We start from the raw sequence: 27,405 nt of genomic DNA on the forward strand, positions 1-27,405 counted from the left end.
TGCCAAGTCTACTCGATACTTCTTCCCTCCTTCCTTCTCATCCCAAATAAGATTAAATATGTGGTCTCAGTCATCAGATATTTTCAATTTTTCTTCTTTGTTCTTATTCTTTAACCTATAAAAGTTTCCCGCCTTCTGCCGTTTTACAGTTCTCTGAGACTGTCCACTTCTCGAAGTGGTAAATAAATCATGTTTGTATCACCTAAACTGCCTTTTTTTTTTTTAACAGTTCCCTCATTATGAGTAAACTCTTCTTCGTTAGTAAGTAAATATGAAAGGATTTTTTTGGTAAATATCTGACTTTCTTCATTATTTGAAGTGTCTTTTCATGTTCAAAGTTTATTCACTTGAGTGAATAGAAATGAAACACTTTGAGTATGAAAAATGTAACTAAGAATTGGGGGGGGTATAATGAACTGAACAGATAATATCTGATTAGTTATAATCAACAAGCAATATGTTTTATTCTCCATACCCTTCTTATCACACAGAGACAGAAGACAATTTAAGTTCTTAATTTTTATGTATAATTATAATGTGAAGAATACTATTCCCTGTGGTAAAGTATTTTTTAAATGTGTATGTGTGTGCATTTAATTTCATGAATGCAAAACTATCGTTATTTGGGATAACGTATCTATAAATTGTATGGATGTACATTCTGAAACAGCTAGAACTAGAGATTATCTTTCTAGACACTTTTTTTAACAGATAAAAAACAGGACTAAGAAAGTTAAGATCTCAGCCAAAATCAAGTTTTTGAACACCCAGGCCAAGACTTTTTTCTAATACTACACATTCCCTGAGGAAAGGTCACTGATAACAATACTATGTTGTTTGACCTCAGATATTTGTAGACGTTCCACATTCTAAGCAGCTTAACTTCTTTCCTGATTTACAGAATAACACTCTTAAGCAGAACATAAAAAACAGCATGAATTCCTGAAAGAGTGGTATAAATATTGATCGTTTGTGGATTATGAGTCAGCAATACAGAGTAACTTTGATCAAAAGGAAATGGAAGGTTTAGAATACCTTAAAGACTGATGCACCAATACTAAAGACTGAAGAGAAGAATATTACAATAAGCTGAGGCTTAAAATTCTTTCACAGTTTGCTGAGCACACAAGTACCTTAGTTAATAGTTGGTGTGCCACCAGACCCCCTTGGATCACATTTATGTGTTCCTGCTCCCACTCCCCCAGCGTTTCCTTTTCTGACTGTAAAGGTTTGTATCTGGCACCTTCTTTACAGTCCTCCATATGCATTCCTAAAGCCACTACAGAGAACCAGAAGTGCCAAGATATATATATATATACTTTTTTCTGTATACCCCATTAGCTCAGCTTCTTTCTCTTTACAGGATGAACTCTGAGATGTAATTTATACTCCAGAACTAACCTTGGTCACTCTGAGTTTGACTGGCATTTTCTTCGGAGTCTTGTTCCCCCTTCTCTACTGGTTTTCCCAGGAGCTTCTCTCCCTCCACACCCCCCCTTTTTTTTTTTGCTTTAAGATTTTATTTATTTATTTATTTTTGAGAGAGAAAGAGAGAGAGAGAGCATGAGAGGGGAAAGGGTCAGCGAGAGAAGGAGACTTCGTGCTGAGCAGGGAGTCCAGTGTAGGACTTGATCCTGGGACTCCAGGATCATTACCTGAACCTAAGGCAGTCACTTAACCAACTGAGCCACGCAGGCGCCCCTCCCGGGAGCCTTCTCAATTAATCACTTGCTTACAAAATCCTCTGTCATGATTTCTAGTTGCTTATAGGCAACTAGATACGAGAGAAAAAGCAAAGCTGTTTTAGACCCATCCATTCATCCATCCATCCATGTTTATCTCTGCTTGTTACTTCCCTCTCTCTTCCTTGCTTCCATCCATGTACTTGCTTCCCCATCCCATTCCAACTCAACAAGCAATATTGGAGACAGCATGGTGTACACTCTGTTCCATTCCATATTTCTCTGTATTTATATAATCTTATATATATATATATATATATATGCATACACACACAAATATAGCGGGATATTTGTATTCAAAAATTAGGATCATTTGTACATGTATTTCTTTGTATCTTGCTTTCTTAATGAACAGTATTTACATTCCTAATAAAGAAGGAAATTAGCACTTTAAGAGTTCTATTGTAAGGTGTTATAAATTTTACAAAAACATTTACTTGGAAGCAGAAATCATGTTATAGCTGTATATAGAAAAAATGCACAGTTACAATATAAAGACATAGTTGGAAACAGTTTTAATCCTATCAATTATTTTATGCTCGCTCTGAAATGTTTGATATTCTAACACCTTTGATTAGTTGCCTATACATTATGTATGAAAAGTTATGATTTTTATTTAATTGGTATACAATTTCCATGCTATTGTATACTTGTTCTATGTTGTATTATATGTCAAATATTTCCTTAATTCTTTCTTAAATGATTTCTAATCCTGATTTTGTGTGCTTTTCATCTTTAGGTCTGTTTATAAAATTAATCTTTATAACCCATTAGAAGAGTTGATATCTTCATTTCCCTTTTGTAAATGTGAAGTGTGAAACATAGGGAGATTAATTGAATTTCTTGGCCACAAGCATAATGAAAGTCACAATCAGAGCATGAATTAGGAATCCCTGGCTTCCAACTCCATGTTTACTACATGTACAGTAAATCCATTAGCACTGGATCATTGCCATTTTCTTACAAAATAGACTCCTTCATAACATTATCTATTCTATAATTAAAACAAGGAAATTATGTCAATTACCATCTTCCAGAATATTATTGATTTCTAAAATTTTGATTGAATGAATATGGTTCCCCTTTTACAGAATCTGTATGATTTGTCCTTATTTGGAAATATTCAAGTTATCTTCATCTTCAAACATACGAAGCATAAATGACTATAAAATGAGAACAATTTTCTATGTGCAAAATATAGCCTTCATAAACCATAAAGGAGTATTCTCATTCTGAAAAGTTGCTTATATATGTGCCTATTGCCTTTTAAAATTATGATAATTTTTGCATACCTAAAGATCTATTTAATAAATAAGTAGACAGAAAATATGTATATTTTGTGACAACATGCTAGAGGTTATAACATTTGAAAGGATAGCTCAACAGGATTTCTGGCACATGCTGGCCTGGCTAATGTGCAGAATCTGTAATCCAATTAAAACTCAATTTACCCTTTCTTAGACTGTGGAGTTATTCCCGTTGGTTCATGATAATGGCAGTTTTCATTGACTACATAATGCTGAAATTACCAGGGTGTCAAAATGGATACAGGCCGGCTACTGAGTTACCTCTCCTTTTCAAACTTATATTTGCTAAGAAGCAATAGAATAGAAAAAGACAGACTTCTATTTCTGTTCTTGTACTTCTTCAGAAGAAATAAAAATTTATTTGTGATGTTCCTTTGCTTCTAGTAAGTTACAGAAGTGCAAGACTTCCTTCTTACTGTAGTACACAACTAGAAATTATGTATAATTTTTACCTTATTTTTTAAATTAAGTGTTCCCTTTATCAGTATTCCAGAGCACCAGTAGCACAATGAGACATATCAGAATTGCTATGTGGTCTACTATAATGCCTATAGCCACAATAACAGTGAGAAATCAGGGGAAAAAAAAATAAGAAAAAAGTGGATACAACAAAGGTAAGGAAGTATATAATTTGGGAAAATAAAGAGTTGAGAACAATTTTAAATGACAAAAATGAAAATTAAGATTAAGTTGAATTATTAACCAGATTTATCTTGCTAGCTTCTTTAAAAAAAAATAAAAACAGCTGACCTAAATGTAAAGAAAAATTTTAATACATCAGCTATTTCCATTTATCCCTTAAATCATCCTTCCCAAATATAGTGAACTGTAACTTTAAACTCATCAGCAAACAATATGGGCTACAAAAACTCTCTCTTGAGGTTATAGCAATTCCATTTTACCATGTCTTCCAAGTGAATTGTAGAAAGCTGAAGGAGTTACTACCTCTTGCTATATTGGAAAAATCCCTATAGTAAGTCATGATGGAAATGAACATCTTGTGTCTTCTACTTTATACTCTGACACAAAACAAAATGAATTAATTTAGAAAGTATAAGCACAATAGTAAATTAGAGAGTTTTCAAAGACATAGTAGGTATGAGGTTAGGTCAAAGAACAGGTTTTAAAGTAAAATAATATAACAACATGCTTGATATATACATATATACATATATATGTATATGTAGTTTTTTAGGAAGCTCCAAATAAGACCTACTTTCTCATAGTACTTGATCTCGTAGTCCAGAATGGCTCCATTGGAAAAAGCAGGTGCTTGCCATGATAGGGCAATGCTATTTTGGGATGCCCAGTCCTTCCTTACCACACCTATCAGGGAAGGTGCTGAAAGGAAAGAAAATAACTAAGAATTAATTGGCAGGAATCATTCTCCATAATCTTTTCTTTACTATTTTGTCTTCCAAGGAAAATATAATTCTTGTTGAAGAGGATAGCAATGTTAATGTCAGATTAATAAGAAAGCCTTAGGATCTACTCTATTTAATCCAAATAAACTATTAAAATAGATTTAGAAACACTACTAGGGAACACAGGAAAAACTCAAATAGTCCAAGAATGAGAGCCAGAAGTCATCATCTTAGCCTTTGTTAGAGGAGGACATTTTTCTTTAAAATGGCTTTGGTTTTAGGCTACTGCATGAAGTACAATACATCTGGATCCTATATTTTAGCAAGTCTAAGTATGCTGTAGAAAAACACTCTGCAATTACAGGATCATTTATAGGCTTTTCTTTCTCCTCAAGACTTAGTACTTCATGAAGTCTTAGTGATTTATGAAAGTTTATAGCACAAACTTCTTAACTATAAATTATTGCATATCAACATGAGAATTATTTTTTGCATGGTTTCTGTGACATCTGAATAAAATTGAAACATTTAACTTCTGAAGTTTATTTTCAGAATCATGTCTTCTTTCCCTCAATATATCATTGTTTTAACAACCCAATCCTAACCTAATCTTGCATTAAACTTCCAGAATTTTCCTAGAATGTGTATATCATAGACTCTTTTCTCTAACAAAATATCCCTCATTTTCAATATTCTAATTTTTAAAAACAGGCTTTTACATAGAAGTTAAAATTCATTCATAAAAAGAGAAATATAAATGAAATATACTGAGATACAATTTCTTACCAATAAGATTGGCAAAAATCCAAATATTTGACAGCAGGCTCTGCTGACTAGGCTATGGGGAAAAGCACTTTAATACATTGTCAATGGGAATGCAAAATGGTATAACTTTTATGAGAGGAAATTCAACAATTTAAGGCAAATTATATGTTCATTTACACTTGGGCTTTTGGAATCTATCCCAAAGACACACTGAACAAATACAAAGTGACATATTTACAAGACTACTCATTGAGATTTATTTGTAAAGATTGGAAGCAATTTAACTGTCCATCAGAAAGGGACTGGTTGAAAAACTATGCTACATCCACCAGAGAATTATGGCTATCTATAAATACTATAATGGAGTTTTTTTTCAGGATATATTTTTAAATGAAAAAAGTAGGGTGGGAAAAATGTATAAAAAGCAGTGTAAGGATTATCCCAAGAATAGAAAAAGTGATAACAATGGATATCCTCAGGGGTGGGAGGCAATAGGATGGATGGTATAAGGTTGGTAGATAGAAGTCTCAGAATCTGCCTTAATAGTTAAATGGTTAGAAAGCAAATCAGTACTGAAAAAAGTATCGAAAATAAAAATAAAAGAAACTTGTGTATTGAGGCAAGCCTCCAAGATTAACTACTTAAAAGTACTCTAAAAAATAGAAACTTAGCATATATCCCAATGAGATAATTTTAAGGATTAAAAAAATCTATAAAAATTATTAAACTGTTTATAGTAATGATGTTGTAGGTAATATCAGTATAGTAATTCTGAATCTGTGTGTGTATGTTTAGGGTTAAAACAAATGAGTAATTATTTTGGTGTTATTGGGGACTAGATGGGTTTGTTTTTTTCTATGGGAAATAGGGATATAGATATCAAATCAATGGAGGTACATAAAAACTCTATTAATGATAAACTCAAATTAGAATTATGATTATGAACTCATAATGTTTTCCCAACTCATTTCCAGAAATCTATTCAAATAAACCAATTGCAGGTGAGAACAGAATTTGAAAAAACTAATTCTCTACAATTACAATGCATATGCTTTAAATTTCTAAGAAAGACTTGGGTATTAAGTTTGGTATTTTATTTCTAAGTGTTCACTTTGTATTGTAAGGATAAAGATTTCTTTCATTTATGAGAATGACAAGTTTGGTTCTCCTAAGAAAATAAATACTTTAGAAATTATATTTAATACTCTTTCTAGTTGTTCAATGAAAGCATTTTTGTTGCACTAAAATATATTCCTAAGGATGAGTAATAATTACAGAAGTTGGTAAAAAAGAGAAGAGCTTGTTTTATAAGCTCAAATGGAAATAGATAGCATGGTAAAGACAAAAGATGCTCAAATAATTCACTATTTAAATTGATTCATATTGACTACTAATAAACTACCAGTAATAAGTTTATTGCTGTTGGAAATTGCATCAATGTTTTTGAATTATAGTATAATAATGTATTAAATGGAGTTTTATGGAAAAATTAAAACTTTAAGGTCACTCATACAAATTAGAAGTTGCCTTAAATGTATCAATTCATTACAATTTTTGAAAACATCCTTTTCATATATAAAATCTTATGGTTAATTTTCAGTTTAATGTGCAAGGTCATAAAGCAATAATATTACCAGTATACTACATTTTGCCACATAATTATTTAGCATTCAAGGTCAAGTGGTATAATCCTTGCAAAACTTATTATAAATTCAATCATGGCAGCATATTAGAATGACTATTGATTAACACATAGGTACTGTCTTTTCTATTACTAATAGCTCAATTACTAATTACTAAATCTGTAAAGGTACAGATTTTATGAGTGCTCTCCTATATTATACTATTCTATAAAATAGAAATAAAGAAAATCCATTCCTTAACTACCCTGGGAAGTATTACTAACTACACCATTCTCTAGCTAATCTAGTTATTGATCCTTCACTTATACATGGACTTCAGGGTCCAACAACTATATAACCTCTAAAATCTTTTCACTTTGGACATCCCTTTCATATGTAAATATCCATATTTTACATAGTTGTAAAATATACATAATTTTTGATAATTCTATTTGTTAACCGTATATTTGAAATCCTATTCCATATTTTGATATTGTCTTTATAATTATTACCTTAATGGATAAAATATTCCACTATGTTTATACTTTATCAGATCAATCCTCTAATATTGAAGTTTCCAATATTATCTTGGTAGAGTTCTCACACTTTATACTCACATTTTTGATTTTGTTAAATTATTTTACAGAGAAAAGTGCTTTACATAATTTGGATTTTCTGAGCCATACTGTGTATTAATATATTGCTTTTGAAAAGAGCTACACAATATACACCAGACACACATTTTAAACAATTAATGAGTTAAAGCAGAGGGTTTGGAAAACAATTTATAGGTCAATATACATCACAAATGCTGTATTTTCTATTTTCTGAGAAGGCTAACACCATATGGAATTTTATTTTAAAATATAGCTTCAATACATGAAACCTCAAGAATTTGTTCTGAATGTATTTAATAAATCTGTTTTATTAATAACCTGAGTTTATGTAACATCTGAATTTAGCATATTGTGACAATACTGTAGTACCAACAGACTTAAAGGGGAAAACACATTTATTCCTCCACATGAGAAAAACTAATTTTAGAACATAGAGGGCAACTATTGATTTTTACTTCTGATTCTAAAAAGTCAGAGAAGGAAATAAATAGGGAAATAAGATCTTCTGGAGTTTGTCAGATCAGAGACTGAGAGACCTGAAGGCTCAAGAAATGTTTCCGGAGTACAGAATTGTGTATTCAGTATAGTTTTCAGTAGAATTGTATTTCTGATATACATCCTTTCTTTTTTTTTTTTTTAATTTTTTATTTTTTATAAACATATGTTTTTATCCCCAGGGGTACAGGTCTGTGAATCACCAGGTTTACACATTTCACAGCACTCACCAAAGCACATACCCTCCCCAATGTCCATAATCCCACCCCTTCTCCCAAACCCCCTCCCCCCCAGCAACCCTGTTTGTTTTGTGAGATTAAGAGTCACTTATGGTTTGTCTCCCTCCCAATCTATACATCCTTTCTTAAGCCTTCAAAGCTAACATCCTTTCTTAAGCCTTCAAAATCTTAGCTTTGACCTTCAAAATAAATGATTATTGAATAGATTACCATGTTTTTGAAAATGTTTTAATACAAACCTTTCTGATTACTACATTTTCTGAATCTCAAGTAGTTTACCAAGAACTACACGGCAGAATAAGAAAAATACATAAAGGAATTAGTGAACAAAGGAGTTTTTATTCACATTAGGATGAGTGTTATTTTCTAACGCTTATGTGGAAATACCCGAAATAATAGTAAATTATTCTATTTAATTATTTTGCTCGTAATTAAGACTTAATTGTGTGTGTGGTTAGGTGAAAGAGAGAGCAAGAGCACAGTCCTACGCACATGTGTTTGTGATAATGAAAATCTTGACAGTGAATGTTAAATTATAGAATCTTTAGTATGAGGATAGAACTTGTAAGTCATTTATACACTTTTCAGCAATGCAGAGAATCTCTTAGCATATCCTTGTTCATTGATTATCTACTTTTTGTTTTAACGGTTCCTGTAGAGAGTACACCACTCCATAGGGCTACCAGTTTCTTTGTGAAAATCTCAAATTGCTAAAAAATTCTTTCATGGAGTCTTTGTTTTTTTTTCCTGGGACTTCAACCTCAGTCCTGGTTCTTACCTTTAGCATTAAGGCACACTTTTGCTCATCTATCAAATTCTTCTTCTCTCTTCTTCTCTCCTTTCTCTTTTCTCTTCTTCCCGTCCCTTTTCTTTCCCCTTTCCTTCCTTCCTCTCTTCTTTCTACATTTCCTTTTTTTAGTGCTTTTTTACTGTCTTTTTAAAATTCTTTTCCTTTCTTTTCTTCCCTGTGTTTCTTTTCAGAGAGATGTGTATGTTTGTGTGTGTGTGCACATGCGCATGTGTTATAGGAAATATAATCAATGACTTAATAAAATGTAAATAAAAAACAATAACATAATAAATAATATGCACTAGAAAGTGCAAATCAGAACAGACTCTTGAGACTATGAGTTTCCCTTTTTCATTGCTAATGAACCAATGGGTATAGTTGCAAAGCAAGAACAGGTAAGAGAGCTTCGTTCTGTAGATGCTCAAGAAAGGGATATGTGACAATCAATACTGTAATTCAACTTGTGAAATTCTGTAAATGTGGTATTTATCATGTGGATTGAAACTTTTGAAACCTGAGAGCATACTTCAAACTATTTTTGTTCTATATCTTGTTTGGAAATTTGGTGCTTTATATACCATAATATATCCTATGAGTATCTGCCTCATGTGTTCTTCTTTTGATGTTCCCCCAGAAATCAGAGTTTAATTGTAATATATATTACCTACGTTCCCCATGTAGTTGAAGTGTGGTTATGAGTGAAATATGCGTGTCATACTTAAGGCAGAACTGATGCTTTATTTTCTCTCTATAATTTCTGTCTTTTTTCCTATACCTAGAAATAACACTGTGGTATGCTAAGCCATATGACAGCTGTCATAGAATGAATAATGGCTCACAAATATGTTCACATTGAATCCCCAACCTGTGAATGCTCCTCTCTGGTAAAAGAGACTCGGCGGTTTTGATCAAGCTAAGGATTTTGAGATAGGCAATCCTGAATATTCCGGGTGGGCTGGATATAATCATAAGAAAGAGGCAGGAGGTACCTTGTCTATAGAGAAGCAGGCTGTGGTGAGCCAAAGAATACAGGCAACCCACAGAAACAAGGAGAGCGAAAGCACAAACTCTCCCTGGAGCTGCCAGAAGGAACCAGCCCTTCCTGATGCATTTGTTTTATCCCTGTCAGACTCATTTTGGACTTCTGACACCCAGAGTTGTAAGATAATAAATATCTGTTCTTGAGACAGTAAATTTGTGGTAATTTGTTCAAATAACAATAGGCCTCTCACAATGATTCAACTGATTTACTTTAAAAACCTTAATTTGGGATGCATTCATGGTTCTGTAGGGACCATAGTAGGTGGGTTTTAAAAAACAAGTTCCTAAGGGAAAAAAAAAGTTTCTTAAACAGTGATAAAAAGACATCTATCAATTTAACTACCTAATTCATGCGATGTATTTACTACTCTAAAAAAAGTATTCGATCTGTTTTTTCTTTAAAAAACATTTTGAAAAAAAAACTGGATACTCTGGCTCTAAAGATTTTCCTTACTTAACTTAAAATTTGTCAGGTTTCTCACTTCTCTGCTTTTCTTATTTAAAAAGAGAGAGGTGCTCCTCTTTCTGATTATACCACCTTAAGTTATTGGTGACATAGGTCTAATTTTTTTCCAGTTTTTCCTCAAAGTAAAGGTTGTTCTATATTTTCAAAGGCCCTTAGCTTTGAATTTCAAGTCTTTCCCAAAGAAATACTAACATCATGTAACACTAAGCTTGCTCACTCTACTTCTTCCTACCATGTCAATGTGATGCTTGTAGGGAGCTTGACAAGACAAGTAAACATTGTGGGAATATTTGCACTGTAAACTCTCATTACCTGTGGAGCCACAGTGAAAAATCACTTGATTAATAATAATTCAAAGTGGTACAGCACTGGTAGCACTTAATTGTATAGAGGAAGACCTAAAACATTATCTTTAAAGTTCTTTTCAGCATTATCTGTGCCTTTTTAATTTCTGTTTTATTAGTTTTATGACTGGCTGATTTAATATGCTCACTGTTAGGCACGTCTTTAGGCTGCTATTTAGCATAATTTATATCATATACCTCTACTGACTATTACATCATTTCAGAGATGTTTGAGAGATAGTTTATATGACAGATGCTACAGAATGTAGTTTCTTTGAGCTATAAAGAAAAAAAAAATCTCCAAATTAGACCAGTCTGAGATTCTGTCGAACTTATCATTACCTGTCAATTTTCACTAAAAAAGATATATGTGTTGTACCCATATTTTCTAGGCATTTAGTATATGCTATTCATCAGAATCTCAGAAAGTTGGCCTGACCCTAGAGAAGATTCTGGAATGTGTCCCTTTTCAGTTCAACTTCAAACAATTGTTTTATTCATAAAAGTTTTATTATATTAAAATCAGGAATCCTGGTTTCTAGTGATTTTTCTAGCCAAAAGTACTATTATTTGAACTGTACAATTATGTATACTATATATGAAAATTATATAAGTAGATTTAAAATATGACATTATAGTTATATTTGAATATGGTTTGTAACTTCTGAGCCTCAGATGATTCATCAAAAAGTTTGTATCATGGGGCACCTGGGTGACTTACTCAGTTGAGTGGCCAGCTCTTAATTTGGGTCCAGTCATAGTCTCAGAGTCCGGAGATTAAGCCCTACGATTAGGCTCCACAATCAGCAGAAGCTGCCTGAGATTCTTTCTTTTCTGACCCTCTCCTCTCTTTCTCTCAAATAAATAAATAAATAAATAAATAAATAAATAAATAGAAATCTTTTTTAAAAAGTTTATATCATCTTCCATGTATGGGGGAAAAAATTACCCCACTTAAATACCACCCCCCCAAAAAGGGGGGGAAATGACCAGGAGAGTCATTTATTCATAAACAACTAAAACAACTTAAACAACTAAAATAACTTTAACTAATATTGTGGAAAAGAAGCACAAAAACTAATAAAACTTGTAAAACATAAATCTTTAATATAATAAATGGATAGAGCTCTACAGGTTTTATTGCTACATTTAAAAACAAAAAGTTTGGACACTTGAAAAAACTCTGTACAATACATTTTAATGGAACTGTTTTAAAAATGACAGATCTAAGAGCATGGGAAAATAAGTTCAATATTTAAAGTGACTAAAATAAGTTGTAAATCAACATGCATGCTATGATTCAAAAAATAATTCTAAGTAGCAGATACCTCCAAATTGTATAACTAAACTGTGTAACTACTATATAACTAAATTATATAACTATCAAGACCATGTTGGAAGATTTGGGAATGAAGAAATGAAACCTGGTTTCCCTGCCATTAGATCAGCAATATTAAAAAAAAAAAAAAAAAGTGGTGCATCTGCCACAAAGATGACCCTCATTCTGGGCCTGATGTTGAGAACAAAGAAAAGCAAATAGTTGATATCCCTGTTTGAGACTAAGAATTTTTGGAAGTTAACCAAGGGGATTTTTTGAACTTATTCTAGCTGCAAAATACTTAGACATCGAAGGGTTTTTTTGATGTTACATGTAACACTGTTACCAATATGATCAAGAGGAAAACAAATGAGGAGATCTGCAAGACCTTCAATATCAAAATTAACTATATTGAAGAAGAGGAAGTCTAGGTAGGCAAAGAGAAGCAGAATGCTGTGCCAGACACTAATACTAGAAAGACTCTTCTAAATACTAGTTGAACTGTTCTGTTTAAAACTGTTAACTTTAGACAAACAGTAGATAAATGCAGAAATCAATTATATTAGCCTAATACTGTTTCCATTGCATGCATAGTTTGAGTACAGATTCCAAACCTATGGCTGACTTTCTTCTAGATCAAAAGCTTTTTTTTTCCTTTGCTCTGAATAGAACTGAACCTTGGGCTATTAAAAATACAATGAATATATATGCATATATAAGCATAATATCTGTACATATGCATATTATAGATTTTTAAATGAAATCATATCAAGCTATCAATAGTGGCTTTTCATGTTAGCCTAGAAAAATTATATATAAGAGAAAAACAGAAACAAATCTAACAACTGAGCAATAGTTACTGATTTCTAAATTACATTAACAAATTATATTATCCATAACTTTTGAAAGTACTTGAAAAGGAATATGATTTTATTTCAAAAACCTACTTAATCTTAGTGATAGCTAATGTGATATTCTGAAATTATTTTCAAAAATATAATTCAAAAGTTGGGGTGCCTGTGTGTCTCAGTCAGTTAAGCATCTATCTGCCTTCGATTCAGGTCATGATCCCAGGGTCCTGGGATCCAGCCCCAAGGGGGGCTCCCTGCTCAAGGGGAGTCTTCTTTTCTCTCAGTCTGCCCTCCTGCCAATCATGTTCTCTCTCTCTCTCTCTCAAATAAAATTTTTTAAAAATATATAATTCAAATGTTAATAAATTTCAAAAAGTTAAACCCAAATATGAATAGATTTATAAGTTATGATATAAAGTAATACATGTAGCTTATGGAAGAGTCATCAAATTTTAGTTGTTCCCTATATTTTTGTCATCCTTGAATTTATGATGATACAAAATTGGAGAGGAAGTAGTTGAAAGAACATTGGCTTCCAAAGTATTTTAAACCACAAGCTTTATGAAAATTAGTTTTAAAAATGTTATAGATTTGCTTATTGGATGCCTCAAAAAAGGGAAAAAAATCATATTCTGTGCTGTTGGACACATAAGGTGCATAAACAGACATGAAAATTTCAGTCCCATTTTGGGGCTGTGAAACAACTCATGGATAACCTTGGGAATTTGAGAAGAAAGATTCACATTTAAGGAACTGTTCATAAGATAAGATAAAATTGTAGCAATTACCTTTTTCCCCTTAAGATAGAACTATGGACTAGCTTAAGACTTTTTTAATCACTTCAGAGAGAATTGATTTTGATGTCTGTGCCCTAAAAGATTTATTTGCTATTCCTCATTGACTAGCTTTATCCTAAGTTCTTGATATTCCTCTTTATAGAATATATAATAATATATTATACTTCACTTTCACTTTTACATTATACTTCACTTCCCATGCTCTTTCACATATATCACCTAATACATATTGTGATTTTATAGGTACAGTTAATCTCATGTTAAAAGTGAGGACAGGGGCATCTGGGTGGCTCAGTCTGTTAAATGTCTGCCTTGAGCTCAGGTCATGATCCAGGGGTCTTGGGATCTAGCCCCATGTCAGTCTCCCTGCTCTGTGGGGAGTCTGCTTCTCCCTCTCCCTCTGCCCCTGCCCCTGCTTGTGCTCTCTTTCTCGGTCTCAAATAAATAAATAAATAAATAAATAAATAAATAAATAAATTTTAGAAGTAAGGACATAGGTTCAAACAGGAAGCAACTCACAATTATGTAAAATATAAGGAACAGACTGTAGACTAAGTCTGGTACTATGGACTGTACCTCAGTGATTGTGGCATTCAGGATCTGAATATCCCATAGACCTAGAATAGTGCCACACAAACACATTAGGTACCTTTTATGTGACTATCTTCCATTCCAAACTTGTTTAAATCTTGTTTCAAGGTTTATCAGACAATTGTCCTGCTTTCTGCGTTTTTGTTTTATAAATCCCCAATGGTACCATAGGAACACTGTCTAACTGATTCATATATTACATGCATATGACAATAATTTTATGAGTACATTAATGTAAAAGTAATATATAATAACATATAATATTACCAGAAAAGAAGTAAAGTTGCAAAGTGATAGGAGTTTGAACATATGGTGTTGACCAAAATGGATATACTCTAATTTAATTGTATAATATTAAGATCCATCTTGGATTCGTTTCTTGAATTTTTGATATTTTCCATTATTTAGCTGTTTTATTTGAAAAAAAGTACTTAAATTGAGAAATTAAAGCCAAACCAAAATATTCTGAGTTATTTGATTATTGATTAAGAGTACTCCCAAGATCTATAGCTTTTTCACTAATTCTAAAGGCATCTTCCTCATCCCCATATCCTGCTTCACCCCATAAACTGTGCTCTCACAGAGTGCTCTAGTCACAGTTTAACACATCTTGATTGGTAAAATTCTGCTGGATTCCATAGATTTTGTAGGTTATAATCCTAAGATTCTATGTTTTCTATAAAATATAGATGTAAAATATTTAAAAAGCTGTGTTTGGGGATTTTTTTTTTCTCTTACTTTTTGAAAGTGAGAGCCCGTGTGTGTGTGTGTGTGTGTGTGTGTGTGTGTGTCCAGAAGCTATAAAAAGGGGGAAAGTACGCATACTGCTGGCCTCTTGAGGGAATGTTGAAAGATCCTGTTGCAACTGATTCAGGAGGATGCAGTTGTGTTCCTGCCAAGTCACCAGAAATGGAACCGTAAAACTGCTTTTGTTCTCTCATTAAAGAAATAATGCGATGCAACAGCAGATTCATTGGCATTGTTTCTGGTTGAAGCCAAGAGGAATAAATCTTGATTCTTCTTTGATGGAGGCAGTCTTTGTGTAGGACAAGTAGCCAGGTGCTCCCACAGCTGCTTTGAAACATTCATGGCTTCCTAAGGATATGGGTGATTTTTTTCTCATCATTGATCAAATAGCAGAGTAAATCACTGACGTAAAATAACACCTGGCTGAGCTTTGTGTTTTCCTCTCATTTCCTCTAGTTAGTAATTGTTGTTTACAAATCACTGACTGCATGAGGAGGAAAAGGCTGTGTATCTTGTACTGGCTGCTAGCTCATAATTTCTACTTCACTTTCTTTCTCACAGTACCTGCAAAGGCATTCAAAGCATTTTATACTTTTTCTCCTTGTTTTTTTTTTTTTTTTATGATTACTTTCTTAACAAGCCAAGTGGCATTGTTCTATATATATCAGAGATGTTAATAGTATTACAAAGATTTTGTAAACTAAAAATGACTATTATTAATAATGAATAATGCAAATCTTTGCCACATTTTTTGTACTTCATTTGAAATGTAATATGATATGCTAAATAATCTTTCTTTCTAAATTCTATTTATAGGGAAATAAGCATGTCAATAAAAATCAATTTCTTTTAGTCTCTACATTTGCAAGGTGAGCTTATGCAACCAACTAGTGTTTGCTATCTTAGGACTAACTTACAATTGATGGTGCAGTATATATGAAACATATATAAAATGTAATATTAATTTTAAAAACTACTGAAATTCAGCAACATGTAATTTCTGAATATTTAAATTTTATTAGCTAAGTGTGGGCAAAATGATAAGATAACAAAAGAGGTAGACCTGCTGTTGAAATGCTGACATTCAGCAGGCACACATTATTGTGGCCGTATCAATGGTTTACAGCCAACAGTCTTCTATCTGGTTGATGCTTATACCACAATATTTTAAAGTATTTTGAGAATCACCCTGAATGTGTAAACTATTGTCCTTAACAATTTCAGAACTGTGTCACTTATTGTAATTTTTATCATTATCTTCTGCTTTGATTTAGAAATCAATTTCAATTGATGGGCAGGTTTTTTTTTTCTTTTTTAAATTTATATTTCCCTTTGTATTTGTAGGCTTTGGTTGCATAATTTTGCCTGCTTCTTAGGGAAACTAAATCTTTGCTCAAGGTAGCCTATTAGGCAAAAATTTGCCCTTATCATAAAACCACTAAGAAATGACCCCTGTCTACTGGACAGTCTTCCCCAGATACCCACAATGATGTTTCCTTGCCCGAAGCTGTGTTTTAGAAAAACCTGAGAATAATTTGGTCAGACCAATTTCCTTACTTCAGTTACTATCTCCCCACATATTAGGTTGTTCTTCTACCCTCAACACTTTATACACTAGTCCTCCCTTGTCCATGGTCTCACTTTCTGTGGCTTCAGTTAACTGTGGTCAGCTGTGGTCCAGAAACAGATGGTCCTCCTGACATATTGTCAGAAGGTCAGTAGTAGCCTAACTTGTGTCACAAACCTATCTCATTCTCCTTACTTTATTCACCTTGTCACTAGCCATTTTATCATCTCACATCATCACAGGAAGGGTAAACAGTACAATAAAATATTTTGAGAGAGAGCAAACATTCACATAACTCTCATTACAGTATATTGTTGTAACTCTTCTATTTTGTTGTCACTATTTATGTCTTACCGTGCCTAACATATAAATTAAACTTTATCACAAGTATGTATGTATGTCCACCAACTGTGCACAAGGGCTCCTTTTTCTCCACATCCCTGCCAACACTTGTTATTTCTCATGTTTTTCATCTTAGCCATTCTGACAGGTGTGAGGTGATATCTCATTGTGATTTTGATTTGCATTTTCCTGCTGATGAGTGATGTTGAGCATCTTTTCATCTGTCTGTAGAAATATATCTATTCGGATCTTTTTTAGCAAGATAGTTTTTTTTTCACTTTTTGTGTGTGTGTGTGCGTTGAGTTGCATAAGTTCTTTATATATTTGGAAGTTAGTCCTTTATAAGATTTATCATTTGTAAATATCTTCTCCCATTCCATAGGTTGCATTTTTGTTTTGTTGATGGTTTTCTTTGTTGTGCAAAGACTTTTATTTTGGTGTAGTCCCAATAGTTTAATTTTGGTTTTGTTTCCCTTGCCTGAGGAGATATATCTAGAAAATATTGCTATGGCTGATGTCAAAAAAATTATTGCCTATGTCTCTTCTAGGAGTTTTCTGGTTTCAGGTGTCACATTTATAAGACCACCAGAATCACCAGAGAGAAGAAGTTAATACCAAAATAAGACATCACCTAAAGACATTTTCACACAACTATCCTATCTCTCATGTATTCTGAGATCCTATTTATCTTTTCAAAAAAACATGTGTTTTCCCATAAGTACCTTTATATCGCTTCCCTTACCTTCAAGATGTGTTGGAAGTCTCAAATTCTAATCTCCTCCCTGAGACAAGTTTTTCTGTGAATTCCTATGTGTGTGCATGACTAAAATCTGTCTTTTCTCTTGGTAATCTGCCTTTTGTCAATTTGATGTTCTGGTCCCCAAACAATAAACAAAAGAGGGTAGAGAAAAAGATGATCCTCCCTGAGAGTTTCAATGCAATGGGCATGGCCCTCAAAGATAGCAGTATAATTGCGGATGGTATTTTTGGCTTAAAAGTTTCATGAGAGCCTGACTGAAATGCTTATACATATCAACATGCAACTTTATAGTAATGCATAAAGGAAGTTTAGATAAAGGGAAATTTGCAAGGAATTAGAGGGAACTCCACAGAGCACACAGTTCAGAGAGCAAAGATCTATAGTCAGTGGATTCTTAAGATAAACTTGGGTCTAAATTTCTCACTTCATTTTTTTATGGTTAGTCCCTTTAGAGTTTTCCTGCTTAGGTATGTATTATGTCTCTTTTATAATACCTTTTTGGGGTGGGAATATATTTAAATAGGTATATGTAGAATTATTAGTATATATGTAATCTATATATGCATCTAAAGTAGGAATTTTGGAAGAAAGTCTATGGCTTCACAAGTATATTGGTAAAGAGTTAGTTCAAATATAATTTTTTACATTCCTGTATCAAGAGTCCACACAAAATCATTCAAATAAGACCCTTAGTTAAAATCCTTAAAAATCCCTCTTGGCTTCTTACGTGTAATTGCCTCCACATCAAGAGATGCCAATTTTTATGATGATGTCAGACATGATGCCAAATTCTGAGAAGATTGAGAAACATATGGTATGCTAGAACCAGCTCTCATCTGCTTGCCAGAACCTACTGTACCCATCTTTTCATTATTCAACATTCAAACACTTCAAACACAATAAATTAGTTCCTTTCTTCCTTCCTTCCTTCTTTTCTCTCCTTCCGTCCCTTCTTCCATCCGTTCTTCCTTCCTTTCTTTCTCCCTCTACCTTCCCTCCCTACTTCCCTCCATTCCTCCCTTCCTTCCTTCTTGCTCTGGAGAGCCAGTTTTTAAACACTAGTATATTACTGGTCATAACTCAGTTTATCAAACTTAGGGTGGTTGTAACACTGCTCTTCAAGATGTTAATAGATGTGCCACAAAGAAGGTATCTCATTTATCTTCAAATAAATTTGGAATATGCTAGATTAAATAAAGTTACTGTAAATATCCAAACAAAAAAAAAAAGAGGAGATAATGTGATACTTCTCTTATTTCATATTATCTAAAATGAAAAACTTTCACTGGGACCATGTTCATAAAATATCAGAATGCTACAACACTACTTTTGGAAACAAAGTTAGCTTAACTTTGGAAAAATTTATTCTGTTGGCTATGGCTCAAGAATTTGTATTGATTACTGCCCTATTGCTGGCAAGTGTCAGAAAGATTATAAAGTGCCTTAAGCTTCTGAAGCGAAACTGGGTTTCTTCTTCACTGAGATACCCTCTTCACTGAGAAAGCTAACGCTACAAATGAATAGGGATAGAGGGACAATCAGGAGAGCCTTAAGAGAGGCTCTCATTTTAAGTCCTAGCACAGTGCTCTGATCAAACACATGGGCTTTGGGGCCAGGCTGCATAACTTTGAATCTCCATTCTGCTACTCACTAGTTATGTGACTGATTAATTTACTTAACCACTCTGCTTCCTCATTTCTTTCTTCTAAAAATTAGAAATAATAATATCCATCACTGAGGGTTGCTGTAAGGATTACATATGTTATTTCATTTGAAGCATTTAAAATAATTCTTGACATATTGTAAGAACTCAAAATTGTCTATTATTATTGTTGTAGACAAAACAAAGAAGCAATTTCATTAATAAATCCTATAAAAGATTTTGTAATAGTTAATATCACAAATCTAGGAAAACCTTACATATCCCACATGCTGAAAAGCCATGAGGGAAACAACTTGTTTCTTTATGTATGAAAGAGTTTTGGCAAATATCTTCCAAAGGATACTTATTAAATTTGAATGTCTTTGGTAAGTGTTACTTTGGAAATCTTTTTCCTGAAAATTTTATGTTTAAGATTTTAATAAATTGTTGCACAGTGAAAGGATTTTGTAATTAAGTACATTTTGGGGGAACATTAAATTTAAAAAATCCCTTATTAAAGATATTGTCAGAGATTTTAATGTGTTATTCTGTTTTGTAAGCAGTGAGGGTCATATTGTATGCACCTTTCCTTAATTCAACTGACCAAGGAAAAGATTTTTGAAAAGCATGTCAAGGACTAATTTTGTATAGAAACACATTTAGAAGATAAGTCCTGGAAATTTAAACATTTATCCAAACTAATATATCTTCTTGGAATTTTCCAAGATCATACTGATTGCTATCTATGAACATACATAAATTTCATGTTCCCCATTGGTACTTCATGAACTGGAAACACCAGGTTAAAAATAATGACAATATGCTAGAATCCTATTTTCCGGGCATTTTTTTTTTTTTTTTCAGTGAATGATTTCAATAATATGAATTTGGCATTTTACTTGTTTTAGTTCTGCAAGTACATATTAACCAAATATGGGTAATATCCTTCTTCCAGTGTTTCTGGATGTGTCCAGTACATGTCAGAGATTTTTGGCATAAGATAAATATGATTTCCACAACAGAGACACATTACTTCTCATCCAGAGACATGTCATGTCAACATCTTTATTAAAATCAAATTTTCACATCCTTTATACAGAGAGATCATCATAAAAATGCTAATGAATCCACACTTTATTCCCTACATCTATATATTGAGGTCCTAATTAATGTTTTAATACCAGGAAATAAACTCCTACCTCTGGGTCTGGCCATTAAGTAAATTAGTAATTAAATGCAATACTGGTGTGGTGCCCGGGTGGCTCATTTGGTTAAGGGACTCTTAGTTTCGCTCTGTTCATGATCTCAGGTTCCCTTGTCCAGCTCCCCTCTCAGGAGGGAGTCTGCTTCTCTCCCTCTCCCTTGCCCCCTCCCCTTGCTCACATGCTCATTATCTCTCTCTAAAACAAATAAATAAATCTTTTAAAAAATGCATCAACAGTGTCCTATGACCACAGAAATTAATGTGGTGCTTCCCTTTGAATCAGATGATACCTTATTTCCTAAAAGGGTGTGGTGGAATAGATGGCTATTTTAGCAAACTTTTAAATCTTTAGGACATGAGTAGATGACTTCTTGTTTACCTTAACTGCTGCTAGTTTCTGCATATGTATCAGTAGAAAACAATACTGTCTATCTAGTCAAGGAATACAAAAACTAAAGCTAGAAGCACAAATACTAAAATTGAAACTAAATTGAATCTATAGGACATCTTGTTGAAAATGATCCAATTCATGTTTTCCTGTTCGTTTTCCTTTCATGATAATAAAAACTATAGTATATTTGACTGATTTAATCCTCATAAAGGTTGGGGTTTTTTTTTTGTTGTTTGTTTGTTTGTTTGTTTGGTACATAACTCAGTTGTTGATCCATCTTTGTACAAACCATCAGGTGGTTGACTGTATGACTAGCACAGATCACTAAAGTTAAAAATGCTTTAGTTATTTGAAAGAGCACATCAATTGAGCACTACTGTGCTTGCCCAAGTCAGGGTGGATCCTAATTGCTTTGACAAATTTCCTGCTGGGAAATTGATCTTCAAAGATTTCTTAATGCCTTTTTTTTTTTTTTAACCCATTTACTTCATTTTAAAACTTCAAAGTCTCCCTTTCTATTAATTATCACATATACTAGAAAACACAAAGAACAAAATGCTATGTTTTATTCATCTAAGCAGAGCATCTAAACACTAAGTTACAGCAAAGATTGGAACTTATTGAAGCAAAGGTCATCTTCTGTCAAACAAAACCATAAGAGGCTTTTCTTTTAGTAGAGAATTCATGAATATTTTATCTGAACATTTCCATGAACTTGCTGTAAAAGCTATGTTTCTTGGCATTTACTGAAGATGTCAAAATCAGTTACTGTAATTTAAATATTTTGCTAAGATGCTTATCAGACTCCCATTTAAAACATGCTTATTTTCCATACAATAGTTCATTTAAAACAAACATTTCTAAATAGTTAACATTGTAGACTCTTATATTACATAAAATCAAATTCTGCTTTATTGTATTTGTACATAAATATTAGTTATGTTTAATATAACTTTGTGAGTCTACTAGAAAAAATAACAATAGAACAATGAGTGAAAGACTTTCTCTACAGATGCTTCTAGTATTTCAGCTAGTGTTAATCAGTCTCTTGGGTTCCAAATTGTGAAAGGATCTTAAATTGGTCAACCAAAAAATAACCATAGCTCATAACCTACTAAAAAGTTTTTAAATTCAATTAGGCATGATTATTTGATGGTCCAAAATACTTCTAACATGTCTGTCTTTTTTTTTTCCTTTATTTTAACATTTTATTATTTTTTTAAGATTTAATTTATTTATTTGATAGAGATCACAAGTGTGCAGAGAAGCAGGCAGAGAGAGAGGAGGAAGCAGGCTCCCTGCTGAGCAGAGAGCCCGATGTGGGGCTCGATCCCAGGACCCTGGGATCATGACCTGAGCGGAAGGCAGAGGCTTTAACCCACTGAGCCACCCAGGCGCCCCTAACATGTCTAAGTCTTAACAAAATGTTTCATTTGCATATAATACATACATCAGCAAAACCTCTAAACCTGATAACATTCTCACTTGCTGAAAAATAGAAATTATTTTTGAGTACTCACACGATTGTTCTCATGAAGACATAGGAATTGAGTGAATGTAAGATGTCTGTCTCTTTAATTTGTCTGTCCTGTAAGTGCGATGCAGCCTACTTAATAAGGGTGAATAATGTAAAATCCTTTAAAGTCAAATCTGGAGTTAGATTTTCTTAACTTTGAATTCTGGATCAGCAGCTTAACTCTTGACAATTCACTTATTTTCTCTGTACCTCACTTTCTCATCTATAAACTAATAGCATCTATCTAATGGAATTGGTATAGGATATTTAACAAGATAATCTCCACAAAGTGAGTACTAGCTCAATACTTGGATATAATAGGCATCACTAGCAAATAAATAGGCTATTATTATTATTATGCTAACAAATCTTTTCAGAAAACTTTATATTAAATAGTTATTTTTTGAGAAAAAAATCTTATGTATTTTATTTATCTCAAAGGCTTCTGCATATATTTCCATTAGAAAAATTGTAGAGCAACCACTAAAAAAGGTAAAGAAAGAAGTATAATCAGTATGGAGCTCCTGGGTGGCTCAGTCCATTGAACCTCTGATTCTTGATTTCAGCTCAGATCATGATATCAGGGTTGTGAGATCAATCCCTATATCAGTCCTTTTCATTAAATACATTAAATAAATAGAATAATTTAAAAAGTAACTTAATCAATACTCTAAAAAAGTAGAGAAATATAATCACACAAAATGCTTAATTAAAAACAAAAATAAAAACAAAAAAAGAGTGAAGACAGAAATAAAAACAAAGAACAAGAACAACAAATAGAAAACAGTGACAAATATGGTTAATAGTAGTCCAACTATACCAGTATTCCCTTTGAATTACAAGGGTCCAACTGCATCAATTAAAAGACAGTGGTTCTCAGAGTCGATCAAACATAGTGCAAAAGGCTGAAAATTCTTTACTTCCAGAAAATAAAAACCAAAAACCAAAAAACCAATGATAATCTTATTCAATCCAATTCTTTCTGCTTTAGGGATTTAGAGAATCCTTTCAGATTCTGCCATTATGCTATTAATCCTAACTGACTGCATACCTGTGACTATTCTTTTTTGTTTTTAGATGTACTTTATAGACATTTTAAAGAGGAACTGGAACACATGATCAACCAGTTCTATTAGCCAGATGATCTTTCAATCAGAAGCCTGCTTACTTTATTTTGAATACTTCCAGAGGTAGGTCAATCTACCTTTCTTTTTTTTTTTTTTTAATTATTTATTTATTTATTTATTTATTTATTTTTTAATTTCCAGCATAACAGTATTCATTATTTTTGCACCACACCCCGTGCTCCATGCCTTCCGTGCCCTCTATAATACCCACCACCTGGTACCCCAACCTCCCACCCCCCGTCCCTTCAAAACCCTCAGATTGTTTTTCAGAGTCCATAGTCTCTCATGGTTCACCTCCCCTTCCAATTTCCCCCAACTCCCTTCTCCACTCTAAGTCCCCATGTCCTCCATGCTATTTGTTATGCTCCACAAATAAGTGAAACCATATGATAATTGACTCTCTCTGCTTGACTTATTTCACTCAGCATAATCTCTTCCAGTCCCGTCCATGTTGCTACAAAAGTTGGGTATTCATCCTTTCTGATGGAGGCATAATACTCTATCCCCAGGGGTACAGGTCTGTGAATCACCAGGTTTACACACTTCACAGCACTCACCAAAGCACATACCCTCCCCAATGTTCATAATCCCACCCCCTTCTCCCAACCCCCCTCCCCCTAGCAACCCTCAGTTTGTTTTGTGAGATTAAAAGTCACTTATGGTTTGTCTCCCTCCCAATCCCATCTTGTTTCATTTATTCTTCTCCTACCCACTTAAGCCCCCATGTTGCATCACCACTTCCTCATATCAAGGAGATCATATGATAGTTGTCTTTCTCTGCTTGACTTATTTCGCTAAGCATGATACGCTCTAGTTCCATCCATGTTGTCGCAAATGGCAAGATTTCATTTCTTTTGATGGCTGCATAGTATTCCATTGTGTATATATACCACATCTTCTTGATCCATTCATCTGTTGATGGACATCTAGGTTCTTTCCATAGTTTGGCTATTGTGGACATTGCTGCTATAAACATTCGGGTGCATGTGCCCCATTGGATCACTACGTTTGTATCCTTAGGGTAAATACCCAATAGTGCAATTGCTGGGTCATAGGGCAGTTCTATTTTCAACATTTTGAGGAACCTCCATGCTGTTTTCCAGAGTGGCTGCACCAGCTTGCATTCCCACCAACAGTGTAGGAGGGTTCCCCTTTCTCCGCATCCTCGCCAGCATCTGTCATTTCCTGACTTGTTGATTTTAGACATTCTGACTGGTGTGAGGTGATATCTCATTGTGGTTTTGATTTGTATTTCCCTGATGCCGAGTGATATGGAGCACTTTTTCATGTGTCTGTTGGCCATCTGGATGTCTTCTTTGCAGAAATGTCTGTTCATGTCCTCTGCCCATTTCTTGATTGGATTATTTGTTCTTTGGGTGTTGAGTTTGCTAAGTTCTTTATAGATTCTGGACACTAGTCCTTTATCTGATATGTCATTTGCAAATATCTTCTCCCATTCTGTCAGTTGTCTTTTGATTTTGTTAACTGTTTCCTTTGCTGTGCAAAAACTTTTGATCTTGATGAAATCCCAATAGTTCATTTTTGCCCTTGCTTCCCTTGCCTTTTGCGTTGTTCCTAGGAAGATGTTGCTGCGGTTGAGGTCAAAGAGGTTGCTGCCTGTGTTCTCCTCAAGGATTTTGATGGATTCCTTTCGCACATTGAGGTCCTTCATCCATTTTGAGTCTATTTTTGTGTGTGGTGTAAGGAAATGGTCCAATTTCATTTTTCTGCATGTGGCTGTCCAATTTTCCCAGCACCATTTATTGAAGAGGCTGTCTTTTTGCCATTGGACATTCTTTCCTGCTTTGTCGAAGATTAGTTGACTGTAGAGTTGAGGGTCTATTTATGGGCTCTCTATTCTGTTCCATTGATCTATGTGTCTGTTTTTGTGCCAGTACCATGCTGTCTTGATGACGACAGCTTTGTAATAGAGCTTGAAGTCCGGAATTGGGATGCCACCAACGTTGGCTTTCTTTTTCAATATCCCTTTGGCTATTCGAGGTCTTTTCTGGTTCCATATAAATTTTAGCATTATTTGTTCCATTTCTTTGAAAAAGATGGATGGTACTTTGATAGGAATTGCATTAAATGTGTAGATTGCTTTAGGTAGCATAGACATTTTCACAATATTTATTCTTCCAATCCAGGAGCATGGAACATTTTTCCATTTCTTTGTGTCTTCCTCAATTTCTTTCATGAGTACTTTATAGTTTTCTGAGTATAGATTCTGTGTCTCTTTGGTTAGGTTTATTCCTAGGTATCTTATGGTTTTGGGTGCAATTGTAAATGGGATTGACTCCTTAATTTCTCTTTCTTCTGTCTTGCTGTTGGTGTAGAGAAATGCAACTGATTTCTGTGCATTGATTTTATATCCTGACACTTTACTGAATTCCTGTATAAGTTCTAGCAGTTTTGGAGTGGAGTCTTTTGGGTTTTCCACATATAGTATCATATCATCTGCGAAGAGTGATAATTTGACTTCTTCTTTGCTGATTTGGATGCCTTTAATTTCCTTTTGTTGTCTTATTGCTGAGGCTAGGACCTCAAGTACTTTGTTGAATAGCAGTGGTGATAATGGACATCCCTGCCGTGTTCCTGACCTTAGCGGAAAAGCTTTCAGTTTTTCTCCATTGAGAATGATATTTGCGGTGGGTTTTTCATAGATGGCTTTGATGATATTGAGGTATGTGCCCTCTATCCCTACACTTTGAAGAGTTTTGATCAGGAAGGGATGCTGTACTTTGTCAAATGCTTTTTCAGCATCTATTGAGAGTATCATATGGTTCTTGTTCTTTCTTTTATTGATGTGTTGTATCACACTGACTGATTTGCGGATGTTGAACCAACCTTGCAGCCCTGGAATAAATCCCACTTGGTCGTGGTGAATAATCTTTTTAATGTACTGTTGAATCCTATTGGCTAGTATTTTGTTGAGTATTTTCGCATCTGTGTTCATCAAGGATATCGGTCTATAGCTCTCTTTTTTGGTGGGATCCTTGTCTGGTTTTAGGATCAAGGTGATGCTGGCCTCATAAAATGAGTTTGGAAGTTTTCCTTCCATTTCTATTTTTTGGAACAGTTTCAGAAGAATAGGAATTAGTTCTTCTTTAAATGTTTGGTAGAATTCCCCCGGGAAGCCGTCTGGCCCTGGGCTTTTGTTTGTTTGGAGATTTTTAATGACTGTTTCAATCTCCTTACTGGTTATGGGTCTGTTCAGGCTTTCTATTTCTTCCTGGTTCAGTTGTGGTAGTTTATATGTTTCTAGGAATGCATCCATTTCTTCCAGATTGTCAAATTTATTGTCGTAGAGTTGCTCATAGTATGTTCTTATAATAGTTTGTATTTCTTTGGTGTTAGTTGTGATCTCTCCTCTTTCATTCATGATTTTATTTATTTGGGTCCTTTCTCTTTTCTTTTTGATAAGTCGGGCCAGGGGTTTATCAATTTTATTAATTCTTTCAAAGAACCAGCTCCTAGTTTCGTTGATTTGTTCTATTGTTTTTTTGGTTTCTATTTCATTGATTTCTGCTCTGATCTTTATGATTTCTCTTCTCCTGCTGGGCTTAGGGTTTCTTTCTTATTCTTTCTCCAGCTCCTTTAGGTGTAGGGTTAGGTTGTGTACCTGAGACCTTTCTTGTTTCTTGAGAAAGGCTTGTACCGCTATATATTTTCCTCTCAGGACTGCCTTTGTTGTGTCCCACAGATTTTGAACCGTTGTATTTTCATTATCATTTGTTTCCATGATTTTTTTCAATTCTTC

General features: G+C 33.6%; 1 protein-coding gene across 4 annotated transcripts in view; it reads right to left on the minus strand.

Annotated features, from left to right (window-relative positions):
• The window catches only part of EPHA6 (EPH receptor A6), an 881,405-nt gene that overhangs the window by 311,867 nt on the left and 542,133 nt on the right, over nt 1-27,405 (minus strand). For all 4 annotated transcript variants that reach the window (XM_032351621.1, XM_032351616.1, XM_032351619.1 and 1 more), the window contains exon 6: nt 4,266-4,390. In XM_032351621.1, the coding sequence (XP_032207512.1) occupies nt 4,266-4,390 (125 nt within the window). The remainder of the gene's footprint in view (nt 1-4,265; nt 4,391-27,405) is intronic.

The sequence above is a fragment of the Mustela erminea genome, chromosome 1 (assembly GCF_009829155.1).
Source record: "Mustela erminea isolate mMusErm1 chromosome 1, mMusErm1.Pri, whole genome shotgun sequence".
Taxonomy (NCBI): domain Eukaryota; kingdom Metazoa; phylum Chordata; class Mammalia; order Carnivora; family Mustelidae; genus Mustela; species Mustela erminea.